The sequence below is a fragment of the Mustela lutreola genome, chromosome 8 (assembly GCF_030435805.1).
Source record: "Mustela lutreola isolate mMusLut2 chromosome 8, mMusLut2.pri, whole genome shotgun sequence".
NCBI lineage: Eukaryota > Metazoa > Chordata > Mammalia > Carnivora > Mustelidae > Mustela > Mustela lutreola.
In genome coordinates this window covers 79,820,294-79,836,984 of record NC_081297.1, presented here as the reverse complement: position 1 = coordinate 79,836,984, position 16,691 = coordinate 79,820,294, and the positions used below count along the sequence as shown (strand labels likewise).

General features: G+C 37.2%; 1 protein-coding gene across 12 annotated transcripts in view; it reads left to right on the top strand.

The window, feature by feature from the left end:
- The window catches only part of SOX5 (SRY-box transcription factor 5), a 995,891-nt gene extending 979,476 nt beyond the window's left edge, over positions 1 to 16,415 (top strand). For all 12 annotated transcript variants that reach the window (XM_059185762.1, XM_059185763.1, XM_059185769.1 and 9 more), the window contains 4 exons: positions 965 to 1,073; positions 3,869 to 4,042; positions 9,577 to 9,793; positions 11,410 to 16,415. In XM_059185762.1, coding sequence (XP_059041745.1) covers positions 965 to 1,073; positions 3,869 to 4,042; positions 9,577 to 9,793; positions 11,410 to 11,713 — 804 coding nt within the window. In that variant the 3' untranslated portion in view covers positions 11,714 to 16,415. The remainder of the gene's footprint in view (positions 1 to 964; positions 1,074 to 3,868; positions 4,043 to 9,576; positions 9,794 to 11,409) is intronic.
- The last annotated feature ends 276 nt before the right edge of the window (positions 16,416 to 16,691 follow it).

Sequence of the window (16,691 nt, the reverse complement as noted above, 5' to 3'; positions counted from 1 at the left end):
CAAATTTTATGAAATCCAGTAGATGCTTTTCTTCAAACTGTTTTTGAACCAAGTCATCCTCAGAGCAGTGATGGAAAGTGCTAGAAAAGTTGTAAACCTTCCATCGTATGATTTTTCTTTTTATAAAATCACCCAATTACTTAATTGAAAGTTGTTTAATATCTCATGTGGTTTAGATTGAGCATTATGTTTTCTTTGAAAATAATTTAGTTTATAATGCCATGTTCTCCGTGAATTCAAATCATGCACTGCATGCTTTTAAATGACTTGATGTCTTTGCAGATCTAATTTTGGTGTATTTGTATCTCAAATAATTCGCCAACTCAATATTTTGGCTTAGCAATCCAAATCAAATTGTGGTCCAAGTAGCAGGCACTCACATCGAATGTACAGAGACTTGACAAGCAATTAGCAATGAATATTTAAACGTCTTCATTACCCTTGCATGAGGAATGCAGATGGCATTTAGGGAGATGGCAACCAGAGGGCACCCCTGTGAATTATGTTTCTATCGGTTGGTCACCTGACTATTGGAAGACTTTCTCTGGGCCCCATGCCACTCCTGTACTTCTACTGTCTGGCTAAAAGTAAAGGCATTCCAAATGTTGTAAGACAGGTTGCTTTCATGAAATTTCTCTGCACGTTTTATGACTCAGGAAGATTGTCTCCAGGGATCCCGGCACATACCCCTGAGGCACACCAAACCCAAATGCCAAGGCTATATAGGGGATTCTAAGAATCAGAGTTCCTTCAAAAACCCTGCTGAACATTTGCTTCAGTCACCTCAACATAATTATGGTGCTGAATGTGCAAAGGTGAATAAATCAACGTTCTGTCCCTCCCAGAAGCTAATGTATTATATATATGGCTCAAGAACAAAAAAAAAAAAAAAAAAAAAAAAAAGATGTCTTTGAATAATTACAATTTCCAGATTGAGCTCTCATTATAAATTTCTTTTTTTAAGGAAAAAACAACACTGGAGAGTCTGACTCAGCAACTGGCAGTTAAACAGAACGAAGAAGGAAAATTTAGCCATGCCATGATGGATTTCAATATGAGTGGAGATTCTGATGGTTTGTGAAAATTGTTCATGTCTATTCCGATAATGTGCAGACGTGTCTATTTGTCCCAGTTAAAACGACTAAAAAGTATGTAAGACAGCCACATTATACCTGGTTGTTACAAGGAGAGCTCACATGTACTGAGAAGTTCCCATGTGCCAAGTAATCTTCTGAGGGCTTTGCATAAATCCTCTCATTCATTTCTAGCACATCCTATGAGAGAAATACTGTTACAAATAAAGAGCTGGGCCCCTGGGAATTTTTAGCCATTTTTCTCCAAGATAACAGGGCTGTTGAGTACCAGAGGCAGGTCTTGGATTCAAGATGGCATGATTCTGAAGCACATACTCCCAGTCACTGCCAAACTTACCTCACTTCCCTGTTTCTTGTACCCAAAGCAAACTTCAGAAACTTGTGTCTGTTAGCTTATTTTCCAGTTTTCATTTGTCCAACTCAGACCAGAATACAAGGCGAAGTGGATATTTTCAGGAGACACACACATTTGTGTGTGTGTGTGTGTGTGTGTATTTGCATTTTGGAGCCCTTCACTCTTCTACTGTCTACTCGTCTGTCAGGTGTCCTCCCTCCCCTTTATTACCCAGCTGGAACACTGGTGGCACAATCTCGTGCTTTCTTCACATGCCTGGAGGCTTCTGTTGTCTGCATCATCTCTGAACATGCTAAACATCCCCAGTGACAACTAACTAAAGTGACACGCTAATTTTAATAGCACAGCAAAGAGAGATAAAGAAGAAAGTACTATTCCCCTTCTCCTGAGCCATAGCTGGGAATGTCCCTCCAGTGTCCAGTGCTATGTATGCATTTTGAGAGCACAGTCCTCAGATGTGTCACTATGGGAGAGAAAGTCCGCTGCATGTAGAAAAGACTGCACTGGAGCAAACCATTAGGAAGCATACTTTAGGACAGAGGAGATGGCCTTGAGTTCCCCTATATATATAAAACTGTCCACTCAGTACCTTGGCCCAATTCTACTTTTAAGTGCAGTTCTACACTAGCCTTGAGACTAGCCAAACTTGAGGGCATAGCCAGATAATATTATCAAAACTGAATTTTATTCAGTTGGATATCCAACCAAAGTCAGTGTTTTCCTGGCCTGTTGGAGCCAAACAGTTCCTTCTCTTTTCTGCCTCCCTTGGCTAAGATAAACCTGGCCTAAGTACATATAAAGAGCTTGTTTAGCTTTGATGAAGTTGCATAATGTTCATTTTATTGCTTATGTTGTTGTAAGGTGTAAGAACAAGAAAAAGCAGATGTGCAAATGATCATTTGCTAGTTACAAACCCATTTCAGAAAGATGTTGCCATGTATTAGCACTCATTTTTGTCAATAAAAAGACAATTACTGGTAATAACACATTTCATAAATTTTAAGTTGTATTAGCATGATAAAATATACCCATAGTAATCAGCATTAAAACATCACAATTTTGTGGCTGTTATTTGTTAAATTGAGTCATGCTTGTATACAAAATATTTTCCAATCTTCATCAGACCAAAGATCATAGTATGAGTAAGAAATAATAAGAAACACCACCACCAGGTATACTGTATTGTTGGCTGCTCTAGAGGTCTTCAAGTCTGGATAATTTGGGTTGGTTCATATTCCTTCTAAGTGAGAAAAGAGAGGAAGAGGAGTATGAAGAAAGAAAAAAAAAAGCAATGTTTTTATTAAAGATACAAGTTCTAGAAATGCCCAAATTATTTAAAAATTTTATATGTTACCAAAATACATCTCTTCCATATTTTCTAACAATAACCCTAGAAAACTTGGTTTCACCATTGTGTGGTTACTTCTGCTTCTCCTGATTTTCTTTGCCTAAACTTGAGTATCTCAGAGGCTGTTTAATCTGGTGAAATTACTCTACAAAGTCATGTGAAGCCTAGAGGAGTGATGGCAGCTTCCAAAGGTTCTACTGTGGCTCTTGGTTATGTTTTTATCACCATGAGTCCTGACTGGAAAGGAACTTTCAGTGGGTCTCTTTGGGTAACTTTAGACATGAGGGAGAAAATTCAGGGGAATGATTATATTATTTGTTTCACCTTAAATATGTGGCTGTGGACTTTTAAAGAAACCATAGTAGTATAACTATTTATTTATTTTCCCCCTACGATTTTCAGAGATCTTCTGGGAATCAGGCCATCATTGGTGCATCAACGTAGTTCATGTATTTATTAGCACAAAATTGCAAGGAAAAGCCAAACACGTTACAGAAGAATTTCCATATCTTATTTTAACTTCACATTTTTATTTAGATTACTTCAAAAAGGGGGAAAGGGCATGGCTACTGTGTGTTCTGACCATCTTTAGGTAGCAGAGATATATCCTCACTGGTGGTCACCCATTGTGCCAAAGAGAACAGTGTTTCACAATTTTGTGAGCTTCTCTAACTGTTTAATATTTCCATGGTACCAGCATGCCTATTGGTATGCCCCAACTATTCTCTTTCCAATTTGCATCAAAGATTACACATTCGAATTTCTTGTGTCCTCTTGAAAGAAAATGGTGAAATAGTCCATAGTCCATCCAAAAAAGGAAGAAAAACATATTAGAAATAGATTAAAAATATAGATACGATGATTTCCACCATGGGGCTTATCACAAAAACTTCATGAACAAGCATCTGTCTCAAGAACTGGAGGTACTACTATCAGATATACTTTTTATATTCATATTTTGATAGACTAGATAGAAGAGATATTTCACTAGACAAATATTCAGTAGCAATAGAAAGAATAGAATTACCAAAAGTCTTAACACTCACATGAGGCAATGTTCCCTATTTTTAGGAAGTGCTGGAGTCTCAGAATCAAGAATTTACAGAGAATCCAGAGGCCGTGGTAGCAATGAACCCCACATAAAACGTCCAATGAACGCCTTCATGGTGTGGGCTAAAGATGAACGAAGGAAAATCCTTCAAGCCTTTCCCGACATGCACAACTCCAACATCAGCAAGATATTGGGTAAGAAACGTATTAATGGTTATGAGACGCATGGAATAAAAATGTACAGCTCTGTTTCCTGCAGTTGTTGAAAGGTACTAGCTTTGAAGGCGGGGGTGATCTGTTTATCTAAATAAGCACCATTAATTGAGGCTTTCCTTCTGATGACAAAGCATTTCATGTCTGTGGAGAAAGGTGCTCAGTTTTTATAGCTTGCTTTATAGTCCTGTGTCTCCCTACTAATTGTTGCAATATTTTCTCTTCTTTAAGATCTAGAGATATTTTATAGCAAGACAAAGAAAAAAGTTTCTTTCCTCTGAGCCAGTTGACAATGAGGTTGACTGTATTTGTTCTTTCCCTTTGAGCTACAGAATTCTTCACGTGCTAGGGCTGGAGAATACATATAGGTGAGGTTTGTTCTGGTGCTATAACTGAAAGTCAGTTAAGACTGCTGGGACACAAGAAGATGAGGCGTGTGGTGCAATTTTTAATTTATACTTTTTGTAGCCTGCAGCAGATTTTCAGCATCTTTTAAAAAGGGTCTTTTCCTGCTATTGCAGCTTTCAGCTTAACAGATACAGTACATATTTGCCTTACGTATATAGACGCTGAAAGCACGCAGAAGAGATGGTGAGAGGTAGGGTAATGATTATGAAAGACCAACTATAGACCAGTTGAAGTCTCAGAAAAAGGAAGGGAAGATACAATTTCTTTTGCGCTGTTCACTTGACATCACCACCACCTTCTTCACCTTCAGATAGTGGGGTGGCTAGCTACCAGATAATCTAAGCATATTTTAGATTATTTATTCCCTGACTTCTAAGAGCTAAACAGCAAGAAAAGAATAGAAACACCTACCTCTGAATTTGGGCTTCAACAAATACGTAACGCAACAAAACAGAAACCATTAATCACTTGAACTTATGTTTCGGTTTTCATCTAAATAATTTTGAGATCTTTAAATGAACGTTATATCAAAAGATAACAGTATGTGAAGCTTAGAAAATGTGAATATTTATGGATAAAGGAAATGCACATTTTTTACATCTCTACCATCTCTGATCTGTTTTTCCTTTTTTATGACCAAATTTTACCTTCCATATGAAGTTTTCCATATTTTTTTTAAAGATTTTATTTATTGGAGAGACAGAGATCACAAGTAGGCAGAGAGGCAGGCAGAGAGGGGGGGGGGGGAGGCTCAGGCTCCCCGCTGGGCAAAGAGGATCCTGGGATCATGACCTGAGCCAAAGGCCAAGGCTTTAACCCACTGAGCCACCCAGGTGCCCCAAAGTGTCCCATTTTTTAAATAGATATCATACCTGTTCCATTTGGTAAAACTCTAGAAAAGGATAAAATACTTTATGTAAATATATTCTATATCCTAATGTATCGGTTATTGCAAAATTAGAAATCGCAAAATGTTAAAATTTGAAAAAACAAACTAAATACTGATTGTTTAAACCATCTATATCATCCAATTCCTGTGTCTGAATACTGGAAAAATGATAGTTACTGATTAAAACTTTATCCTAAGTGTAAGAGAAATATCAGTTTTGGTAATGTGAAATACTTTAGGAAATGCAGCATAAGATTTTATGGGAAGGCATGACCAGCTACAAGCATTTTTTTTCTGGTTTGAAGGAAAGACTATAAGAATGACCATATGATTGTATCATAATGGGTGACACGAAAAAGAGTGCTGTCTGATTTTAGACTTTTCAAGAGAATTGTGTTCATTAAAGATACAGCAGGAAGAAAAGAAAAACACTGAGGTGTTTGGGACCTCAATATTTGGTCATAGCTTCAAATAAATAAGTGATCTTCAGATATCCAGAAGATCATTCGAACTGGCCCATTTCATATACAAATACAAAGAAAGCTTGATGTTTTCCTCTTTACTGATTGTTTTGGATAACAGCCTCCGACAGCATGCCGCTAATTCATTCTGCTTAAAACAGGCGCTTGAGCTGGGTTGACATTTTACATAGTCTCTGGGGATCCTAGTTGACATTTTAAAGGGCTTCTAAGCATTTTATAATACCCTAAAATCTGGTTTTAATAAGCCATTCTGCTGAAATTGTTAACATAAGGAATCACCTTTTACTGTTTGGCGCTAGATCAGGGGATGGGGGGACATCTTTTTCTGATTAGATATACAGTAGTTGGAGTAAAATGTGCAAATTCATTACAGACCCCATGGAGATGACAATGCTGCTCAGCTCAAACTCTTCATTTTTATTGTATTGGCAGATTTAGAAAGGAAAAGAGGACTCTCAAGACTGGTGGTGATTTCTTTCTTTCTTCCTTTTTTTTTTTCCCCCTTCTTATTTTGAACATCAGATTTTTAAATTTAATCATCCTCTTTATCATCAGGGGGAATACCCAAATGTCCTTCTGCATTTTCCATTGTAAAAGACCAGTCTTTTGAAAAATGCAGGGAACATACTCCCTGCATGTGGTCCAGGGTAAGCAACCAGCCCCACCCAGATCAGGTAGATGTTTTCATCTCCTCCTGAGAGACCTAAATTGCTCATGTAGTGTGTCTCAGGGTTCACATCGTAGCTATATTCAGTGGATGCTGTACCTGCAAAGCCATTAAAACCCAAACCAAACTTGTTATTTGTTTTTCTCTATTAGAAAGTTATTAAAAAACGAAAACTGTATTTGCCATCAAACCGAAACACTGTTTGTCTCTACTGCCATAAAACGGAATAGTTAGCCATTTTGCCAAGTACACACAGTGCTTAGGCTACCTTAATTCTTTAAAAAGACATAACTATGATACAGCCATCTTTTAAAATGTAATTTAGGATTCAGTGATATTTCCAAGGAAATTGTATTATCAAGTATCTAAACATTCTGTGATTCCCGTTCATGCAGATTTGGAAGTCAACTTGTCGGAGAATTTACACCCTTTTATTGTGTATGTCATCTTTATGTTAATATATCTTTCATTTATCATATAATGTCTATATGTGTATATATATATCACCTTTCCCTCTGTGTATATATATATCACCTTTCCCTCTGCATTTCAGCTAGATCAATGTTAAGTTCCTCCAATTCCTCTTCCCACTTGACCATTCTGCTCTTCCTCCATAGAAAGCCCTCCCTTTCTGATTCCTATAGGAGTCATTTCCACAGCAAAGCCCTCCTGACCTACAAAAGATTGATCCCAACTCCTTATCATGGTCACATAGCTTCCTGTACATTCCACAATTGTAATTAAAATAATAAATTTTTTAATTAGCTGCTTAATAGATTTCTCCTCCACTGGAATATGAGCCTCAAGAAGATAAGGAACATAATGATTCATCACTGCATATTCAGTGATTAATACAACAGGATGCACATAGTAGGAAATCTAAAAAGGATTATTACACTCTGAGGCAGGTTACTATGAGGCATAAACATTCCTTTTCCTTAGAGAAATACATGCTTTTCAAGCTTATAGAACATTCAGACTTAGAGAAGAACACTTAGCAATTCCTCTTCTAATTGAGAATTCTAGTTTCTTTGTTCTCTCTAGTGATAAAGATACGGAATTTTAAAGTCAACAATCATAGATCCATTTTTCAATGTACTTATGTAATTCTTAAGTAAATTATTTCTGGTATGCTCACTTTTGCACTCCCTGATCTGAAGTTTAGAGCCCTGTTACACATACTTGGAAGAAACTTCCCAAAAAGAATTGATCTAGTTCAATAGTATTATAGCTTTATCTGTGTTTATATTTGCCCTGAGAATAACATAACAGTTCCCAGTACCTCTAGAGAATATTGTTGGGCAATATAGCGTTTGAGGTCATACCTACAAATTATTGGACATGGCTATTTAAACACAAGTTTCAGAAAGGAATAAAAAAAAAACCTCTAATTTTTGAGCTATAACCTGTATTTCTGTAGTAAATAGAATAAAATCATACTGACTGTCTAGATTGGGAAAAAAATATGTTTATAAATTTTTGTAACACCTACGTGGATAGACCCACTCAGGCAACATCTGTTCCAATAGAAAAGAATTCTAAGGGAGGAGTATTGTCCCTGTTACTGTATTCCTTTAATACATGTAACAGTCCATATTGAGGAATTATCTACATTTGTAGGGAAGAATTGTTCATCAGTGAGCTATTTGCATTTGAGATAGGGAATTATGGTTGAGTAAGGAATTCATTCAAAAGTCTTAAGATCTTGCTTTGATGACCTTGCAGGGCAGGTAAAGCTTCTGTACCAGAACCTATTTAGTAGGGAACTCCCAATTCTGGTTATTTTGGTCTTCGTACATTTGGGTAAAGTTGAGCATTACTTGCTGATAAACACACTTCATCTGCAAATAGAATCTCCTCACATGCTTAATAAAAAGTAAACATTATTACCACTACTTATTTTACTACTACACACAGCCACAGTAATAGGACCAAAGCTTTAAATCACATTTATATTGAGAATTAGCATAACTATTTTTAATTAAGCTGCACGCTCTGTGTGTGTGTGTGTGATCCTAGTTGAAGCCAAACCAAAATCAAGTGAAAAGAAGGGGAAAGCCAATTTGGATTACCAATTGGATTAATATTATTAATGCATACTATTCTTCAAGAAATGACATCTCTTTATATTATTGAAAGTTGATTTATTAAGAGAAAAATCTTACCCCATACATATTTATTCTGGCAGTTCTAACCTCTGCTAGATCATAACAGGTGGCCATAGGTATCTAAAAACATACATTGTAGCATGTTCAGGTTCAATTACATCCAACCTGAGTTTGAGTCACAGGTTTGCAATTTAATAGTTTTGTGACCTTGGATAAGTTACTTCATCTATTTGAATTTTAATTTTCTCATCTATGGAAATAGGTAAAAATGCTAATACTACCTTACAGGATTCCAGTGAAAGGTAAAAATGGACAACTTGTGTAAAGTTTTTAGCACAGTATCTAGCACACAGTAGTTACCCAGTGCATGTTCATTAATATAATTTTTTGTAATTAAAGTTTTAATGAAATGAATTTTAAAATGCAATCATTCATGAAAGCATACTTCCAAATTTTGAGGAGAATTATATGTAGCATATGTGAGAAACCCTTGTAGTAAATAATGTGTATCCCCCACCTAAAAATACTCAGCACCTAGATAATTAGCCACAGATTGAAAATGTATAATAAGTTTTTGCATAAATTTTCAGTTCACAGTTGAATCATATCGTGGTCCAATGTGGAAACAAAAGGTATATTGTTTAAACTATCTGTGAGCTTTTAAATATATCATGTACATGGTTGGCTCAGTTGTTAATTCCAGCCAGAAAAAAAAAAAAAAAAAAAAGGATCGTCCCATCTTTGTATCTTTGGGTACACAGTTTCCTTAAGGACACAGCCAGCATCACCTCTGTCCTGTGGGATCTCACCTCATGAGTCATCCTTTGCTAATCAAACACATTTTTATGTGTTTCTGAGTTTGGGCCCGCATTTTTACTTTAGATTTCCTTGTTCTCAGGGCTATCTTTTTAGGAACCTCCGCAGCTGCGCCAGTTGGAATCCTAACCTTCTTTTCCTCACAGGATCTCGCTGGAAAGCTATGACGAACCTAGAGAAACAGCCATATTACGAGGAGCAAGCCCGTCTCAGCAAGCAGCACCTGGAGAAGTACCCCGACTACAAATACAAGCCGCGGCCCAAGCGCACCTGCCTCGTGGACGGCAAGAAGCTGCGCATCGGCGAGTACAAGGCGATCATGCGGAACAGGCGGCAGGAGATGCGGCAGTACTTCAATGTCGGGTACGGGCCTCTCGGTCGCGTCTGCACGGGGAGCGCTCCTTGTTCCACTTAATGGGGTGTGAGACATTCTGATTCTGCTGCGAGGTAGCCTTTTGAAAAAGAGCCTGAACTCCGTGTGTTTTCGGGGACTAGACGGACTGTCCCCCCCATCTGTACCTCCATATGGAGGGACTCCAAGGACCTAGGACCTTGGCTCTCCCAGGAGCTTCCTTAACAACTGGCTTGAGGATAAACTATCTGAAAGTAAGCCTTTTGACAAGTGCGTTGTTAAAAACGGGGAAGCATCATCAGTTCTTTGCCTCATTGGCGTTCATTACTTCCAAGGCGTCGCATGGACAAGTTCCACAGCAGTCTTATTTGGAGATAATACATCATAAAAATGGTTTCAAAAGAAACACTTGCTTTGGAATATAGAGGGGTTTCTGGGCTGTCGAGGCACACGTGTGGCCTTTGTAGATCAGGCAAAGTGGAGATTCTATTTAGGGCACGACAAGGTTGTGAACGGGAAAGCTCGCTTCTGAATCAAGAATGGAGCTCCCAGGAGGTCTTACCCTGCTTCCTCTGGCCGGGCTGGGTGCTGTGTCCTGTGATGCTGCCAGCAACTTCATTTCTTCTGCAGAATTTTCTCAGAAAGCAGGGATAGGAGGTAGCTCCTATTTGGAATGGAAGTTATTTAGATCCCAAGGGCTTCTTAGAATAATAAATACTGTTCTGAAAATGGCCAGAGGATACTTTAAAAAAAAAAAAAAAATTTTTTTTTTTTTTTAAATTCTGCCCTCCCTAATCTTCCTTCCTGGAAAGAGTCTGTAGGCTCTGTGCTTTATATGCCAATGCATGACTCTCCTCAAAGCTGAGCACAAAACCCGACACGGATGAAATAGTAGACATATGAATGAACAAACGAACGAATGAATGAATGGAGCCTAAATGAACATCATCTATGAATCCCTTCCCAATAGGACCAGCTACATAATTTGTGGAGCCCAGTGAAAAATGAAAATGGGGGATTTCTGTTAAAGAGTTAAGTTCTGCTGCCGTATCTTGAAATTCTTTAACCCAAGCATAAGGTCTTTCTAAGCCCAGGGCCTTGTGCGGCTGCAGAGCTGTCTGCCCTGCTTCCCATCCCCCCAACTATTGCAGGGACCAGGTGGGCAACGAGTTACTGTTCAGTTCTGGTGATTTCTGAGCAATAACAGTTTATTTTGAGAACTCTAATATTTTAGGGTTTTTTTTTCCCATTGAAATTGCATGATCTGTAGTTTAATTATTTCTGAAAACACTGTTGTAGTGAAGGGGACATGAACTTGGGGTCAAGTTCTGCTGCTTAATCTTTCTGCACCTCAGGTTTTGTTTTGTTTTTTATAAAATAAGATAGTAATAAAACAGTTATTTTAAGAGTCAAATAGGTAACACATGTAAGTGCCTTGTGATCTGCCAAGCTGTAGACAGAGGTAAGGTATTGACATCACAGGAGGATGCAACTTTTTGAATGTTGGGCAATAGGATAAGAATCACGGTTTTAGATTTGGGCAAGCCGAGCAGATTCGTTATAGAGTAAAGCGTGCCTCTGAGTATCCCCTCACCCACAGTCTTTTTTTGGGACTTCCTCTCTGCAGGCAACAAGCACAGATCCCCATCGCCACCGCTGGTGTTGTGTACCCTGGAGCCATCGCCATGGCGGGAATGCCCTCCCCTCACCTGCCCTCAGAGCACTCAAGCGTGTCCAGCAGCCCAGAGCCCGGGATGCCTGTTATCCAGAGCACTTATGGCGTGAAAGGAGAGGAGCCACATATCAAAGAAGAGATACAGGCCGAGGACATCAACGGAGAAATTTATGATGAGTTCGATGAGGAAGAAGATGACCCAGATGTAGATTATGGGAGTGACAGTGAAAACCATATTGCAGGACAAGCCAACTGATAAGGGTCAAAAGATTGTTGTGACCTTAGGACTTAAAGAAGCCCTAGCTGGTTCATCCTTACCAGTGGCCAAGCACATTAACTTTCTCATACACTGACTGTTACTTTAACTGTTAGTCTTAAATAGTTGGGACATCAGCTGACTAATAGACCTCAGCCTCAAAAGGCTTGGAAAGGAAAAAAAAAAAAATACAAGCAAACAACAATATCAACAACAAGAGATTGAAATAAGCTATGGGTAAAATAATGCCAGTAATTCAGCTGCTACATCCAAGCACTGAAGTCTTACCCGTCAACTTTTTTTTTTTTTAATAAACTTTATGGCTGTTTGTTCTACAATGTTCTAGAAATTCTCACTCAGGTACACAGTGCCAACAAGTGGCTTGTGAATGTGTTTTGTTGTTTTGTGCTACAATTTTTAAAAAAAATAAGTTTTGTTTTGTTTTTTGGGGTTTCTGGGTTTTTTCCTTTTCTTTTTCTTTCCTTTCTTTCTTTTTTTTTTTTTTTTTTGTAATGCACCTGACAGAAAAAAGAAAGATGAATTTCTCTTTACTTCTCTCCATCTTCTCCATCTCTATACTTTAAAGATGGAAGTCTGTGCATGGGGGGGAAGAGGGAAAAAGAGCCTGTTTTTAACTTCCTTGCTATCCACCACAAAATAAGCAATTATTTTCTTTAGAGGACTTTCTTTATCTATTGCACACCACACTACATCTTTGAGCAAGTGCCAAATTTGTACTGAAGTGTTGACCCAGTTCCTTTTTTTTTTCCTTTCCTTTTTCCTGTTCCTTCTTAAGTTAGGACAGTGTTATATCTTAGACAATCCCTTGAAAAACCTGAAATACCAGCAGCTGGTGAGATTTGACTTTTTTTTTTTCTTAAATGGAAACTGTAGGTGCTGTTCTCAGGTGAAAAGAGAGAGAGAGAGAGAGAGACATAAGAAATTTAGAGAAAAAAATATTTTCTGATCTTGGATTTTTGTGTGTATGTATGTGTGTGATTATGGTACTAATAGGGATAACATTGAACCATTGTGAGTTAAACCCACATCTGGGGATGAAATCCCACATCCTCCTAAGTGACTGGTCTGGAAGCAACCTTGACCTTGACTTTGCACTTCAAATGACAACCAAGATAGGGCTCAGAAATTATATTTTTAAATTTCTAATATGATTATTATTGGATGGATCAGGCGGCCCTGTGTAATCGAGGTGTGCATGTATAACATGGAAGCTACTAGCAAACTGTTCCCAGATGTCCCTTCTTCCTGGTCAGTTGGTTCCACTAATGTTTGCGACTTAATGATTTCTGTTTGTTTTTCCTATTGATAACATTGAGCAAAGCAATCCTTGTTTTCCTTGACTGTATTTGGCCGTTTTCCAGAAACACAGAATTAGCTTATTTCTTCAACATTCCATCCTTTCCTGATCAGGAAATGGAACTGATGATTTTGTAAGGTATTTTTCATCTCTCCATGAAATGAGGCGGAGGCCATTTGCATTTCACAATTGTGGGCCATGTGCATCCCATCCCGTAAAAACCAGGATTTGGTTAAAAGTCAGAGCAGCCTGACAGAAACAGAGCCTGGCTGAACCCAGTGATCCTTGCCACCACTTTCCCTTGCCGTAAGACGAATCCACAGAAGTCCAGTTTTTGGTTCCAGCCGAGGATGTGCGTACAGCAACAACTCATGGTGACAGAACTGCTTGTTTAGATTTCGCCAGCCACACGCCTAGGCAGTTACAGGGCTTATACAAATAAATGCAAAATCACTTCAAGTCCATTGCATTATTGGTACGGAAGCATCAGTTCCGTACTCCAGCCGGGAGCTTGGAGGTGCTATGGTTTTCACTCCAGTTCTCATTTTCCTATCCCACCCCTCAAACCTGACCCCAAAGTTTGATTTTTACACATAAATAAGAAAAACAAATCCTTTTTATTTTTCTCTCTCTCAAAAGACTTGCTCTGGGGTTTTGCTTGGAGGAGCTGATCATATCCTGCATGTCAGAGATTTTGTTTTGTTTTTCTGTTTGTTTTTGATGACTGTATTTTCATTTGAACTGCCTCTTTTTGCTAGTGTTGTAATGATGATGATGATAAAATAATAATAATAATAATAGTAATAATAATAATAATGGTCAGCTGTTCCCAGATTAGTAAGTTATGTATAATTTATTTCTCCCTCTCTATTTTATTCTCCTCTGATTTGGAAGTGCAGCCAATAAGCTGTTAGATATTTAAAACAAATTTCCATCTTCCAACTCATATAAATATATATATATATATTTATACACACATACACACACACACACACACACACACACACACGTTCACCCACACAATTTTACTTCTCCTTCAGTAAGTTTTCTCCTTTTTAAAAATTTGGCCCCAACAATGTCAAGTTCTGGTGTCTCATACAAAGGAGTGAATAGGAGGGTCGTGTTCAATCTTAATTAACTTATGCTCTCATCACTCATTTAGTTATTTAATTGCCACAGTCATCTAGAGCCAATTCTTTTTTTGTTTTTGTTTGTTGTTTTTAAGCACTCTGGATAAGGAAAAAAATAGACACTCGTTTTATATTGTTATTATGTACAATGTGAAAACAGATTTTTAAAAATTTGTTCTTCGTCTTTGTTAACAAATTCTGACTTATGTGGGTTCACCTCTCACGTTTGCTGGATACTTATTTTACACCACGTTATAAAGATGCTTTGTTTTCATTTCATGACTTTGGGCTACAAGAATACTTTGTTTTAGCTCCAGGTAGAGGCCACTGAGGGCAATCACGGCTGAAACCAATTCTAACGCACTTAGCAGTGAATTGACAAAACACTTCTGTTTGGTCTTTTTTTGTTTGTTCTTTATTTTGTTTTATTTGAAGGGGAAAACGAAATTGTTAATGGTGACCTTTAACTGCTGAAATTCAGAAGTTAATTTTATTTAGTTAGGTTGATGTCAGAGAGGTTGCACCGTGGACGGACGGAAACGGGAAGTCCAGAGCCCCGAGTTCTGTCCTCTTGTGTCCTGACATAGAATTCACTGGGTATTGTAATTTCTTTGCCTTAGTTTTCCCCAAAAGAAAACAGACAAACCAATTATATTGATGTTTGAAGTGCTTTCAAGTCATTTGATAAAAGGTGCTATGAATAGCAATTTATTGTGTTAACACGTTGCCTTTTTGGCATTCGATTGGTTTATCATTTTTGTAAAGGATCCTAAAACCTTGTATTCTTTCTCTGTGCCCCATGGTGATCAAAAAAGCGAAGGTAGAGGAAATCAGAATAAGATCAATCTGAAATGAAGATAACATTTCCCTCCTCGATCCTTTCCTACCTCTCATTCACAAATCCCCACTCCCTTCTTTCTCTCTCTCCCTTTCTCTCTCACGTGCACGCAAACATACACACACATACACGCACACAGGCACACACTCATTCCAGCCTGAACTCTCATTTTATTGCTATTATAATAAATTCCTCCAAAAATAGCCATGTTTTAATATGAATCTAAGAGAACATCACTAGAGAAAATAGGTTAAAGTTGCTCATTTACAAATTACTAATAATTTGGCTGGTTACTGCATTTGGATAAAAGACAAAACTGTTCTTCAGTAGGTTTATACCTAAATTAGTTAAGTCAATTTGTAACATTTATTTGGCATCTGCATTTAAAAGTTAACCATGTATAAAATCCCTCCCAAAGAACATAATTATTATTGAAACCAAATCCTCTTATAAGTAACGAATATTAGAGAGTTTTCTTTGATGATGAAATTATTTCATAGATTTGATTTTGGAGTAAACTTTTACCTTAATTCATTTAAAGACAATTATCTTTAACCATTCTGTGGTCCCAATTTCAGATATTTTCTTAATCCAGAAGTAGTTACTCTTCCCAGAGAAAATCTCTTTTATCACATTTAAAACATCAAAAAATAATTTTCATTCATTCTAATGGGTAAATTATTGAACTGTAATAAACAACTGTATATTTACAAACAGATTTATAAACTATTTGTCTATCAAGTTAATAGTAAAATAAAAATTCAGAGGTCTGCAAGGAAAATTATGAAGCCCACTTAAAGTGGTTCAGATATCTCTTCTAGGGCATAAGTTTTTGTTTAGACAGGCTTTTACAGTATTTAATTTTAAAGTTTCCTATAACTTTCAGTTTCCCAAGTTGAAGATGATGTTGTGTTAAGTTTTCTACTGATTGATTCCTGTCCTTCCCAGTGTTTCTGTCACTGGTTCACTAAAACAGTATTTATACAGCTCCACTGGCTCTAAAGCTCTTAGTCCTTCTAACATTTTGGATTTTACAAGTAAAAACGGGAGAAAAATAGAAAAGAGACAATCAAATGCCTGGAGCTTAAAACAAAGTATGTGCAACCTACCATCTCACTTGAAATTTAATAAAATAAATAATTATGTAAATATAACATAGAGTTATAGATTTATATTTTGTTCATAACACATAGTGTAATATAAGTTGTATATTTTCATGTTTTTGGTTTTATGTTACCATTCATGCCACAATAAAAATAAAACAGGAGTTTATGTACTCTTAAAAAAAAAAGATGTGGGTTGCCACCAACCTGTTTTTTGTTTGTTTGTTTTTTGTTTTTGTTTTTGCATTCTCTTTTTTCAGTATTACTGCCATGCAAGGCACCAATAAAAACAGCAAATGTGTTCTTTACCTAATATACTGTGTTTCTTTTCACAATTCTTGCTGTGAAGGTATAATCTTTAGTTTTCTTATGGAAAAAGCAAAAGTACAGAAAATAATTTAGTTTTCAATATAAATAATCCCAGTCCCTGAAGTGGACTTTGAACCACAAGGATCTACGGATTTAATTCTTAGCGGTGGACATTGCAAGAAGGGACCACCAGACTTCATGATAACGCATCACAGTATACAGGGATCTAGCTTCACTATAATGTCAAAAGATATCACTCTTGTATGTAATTGAGTCTAAT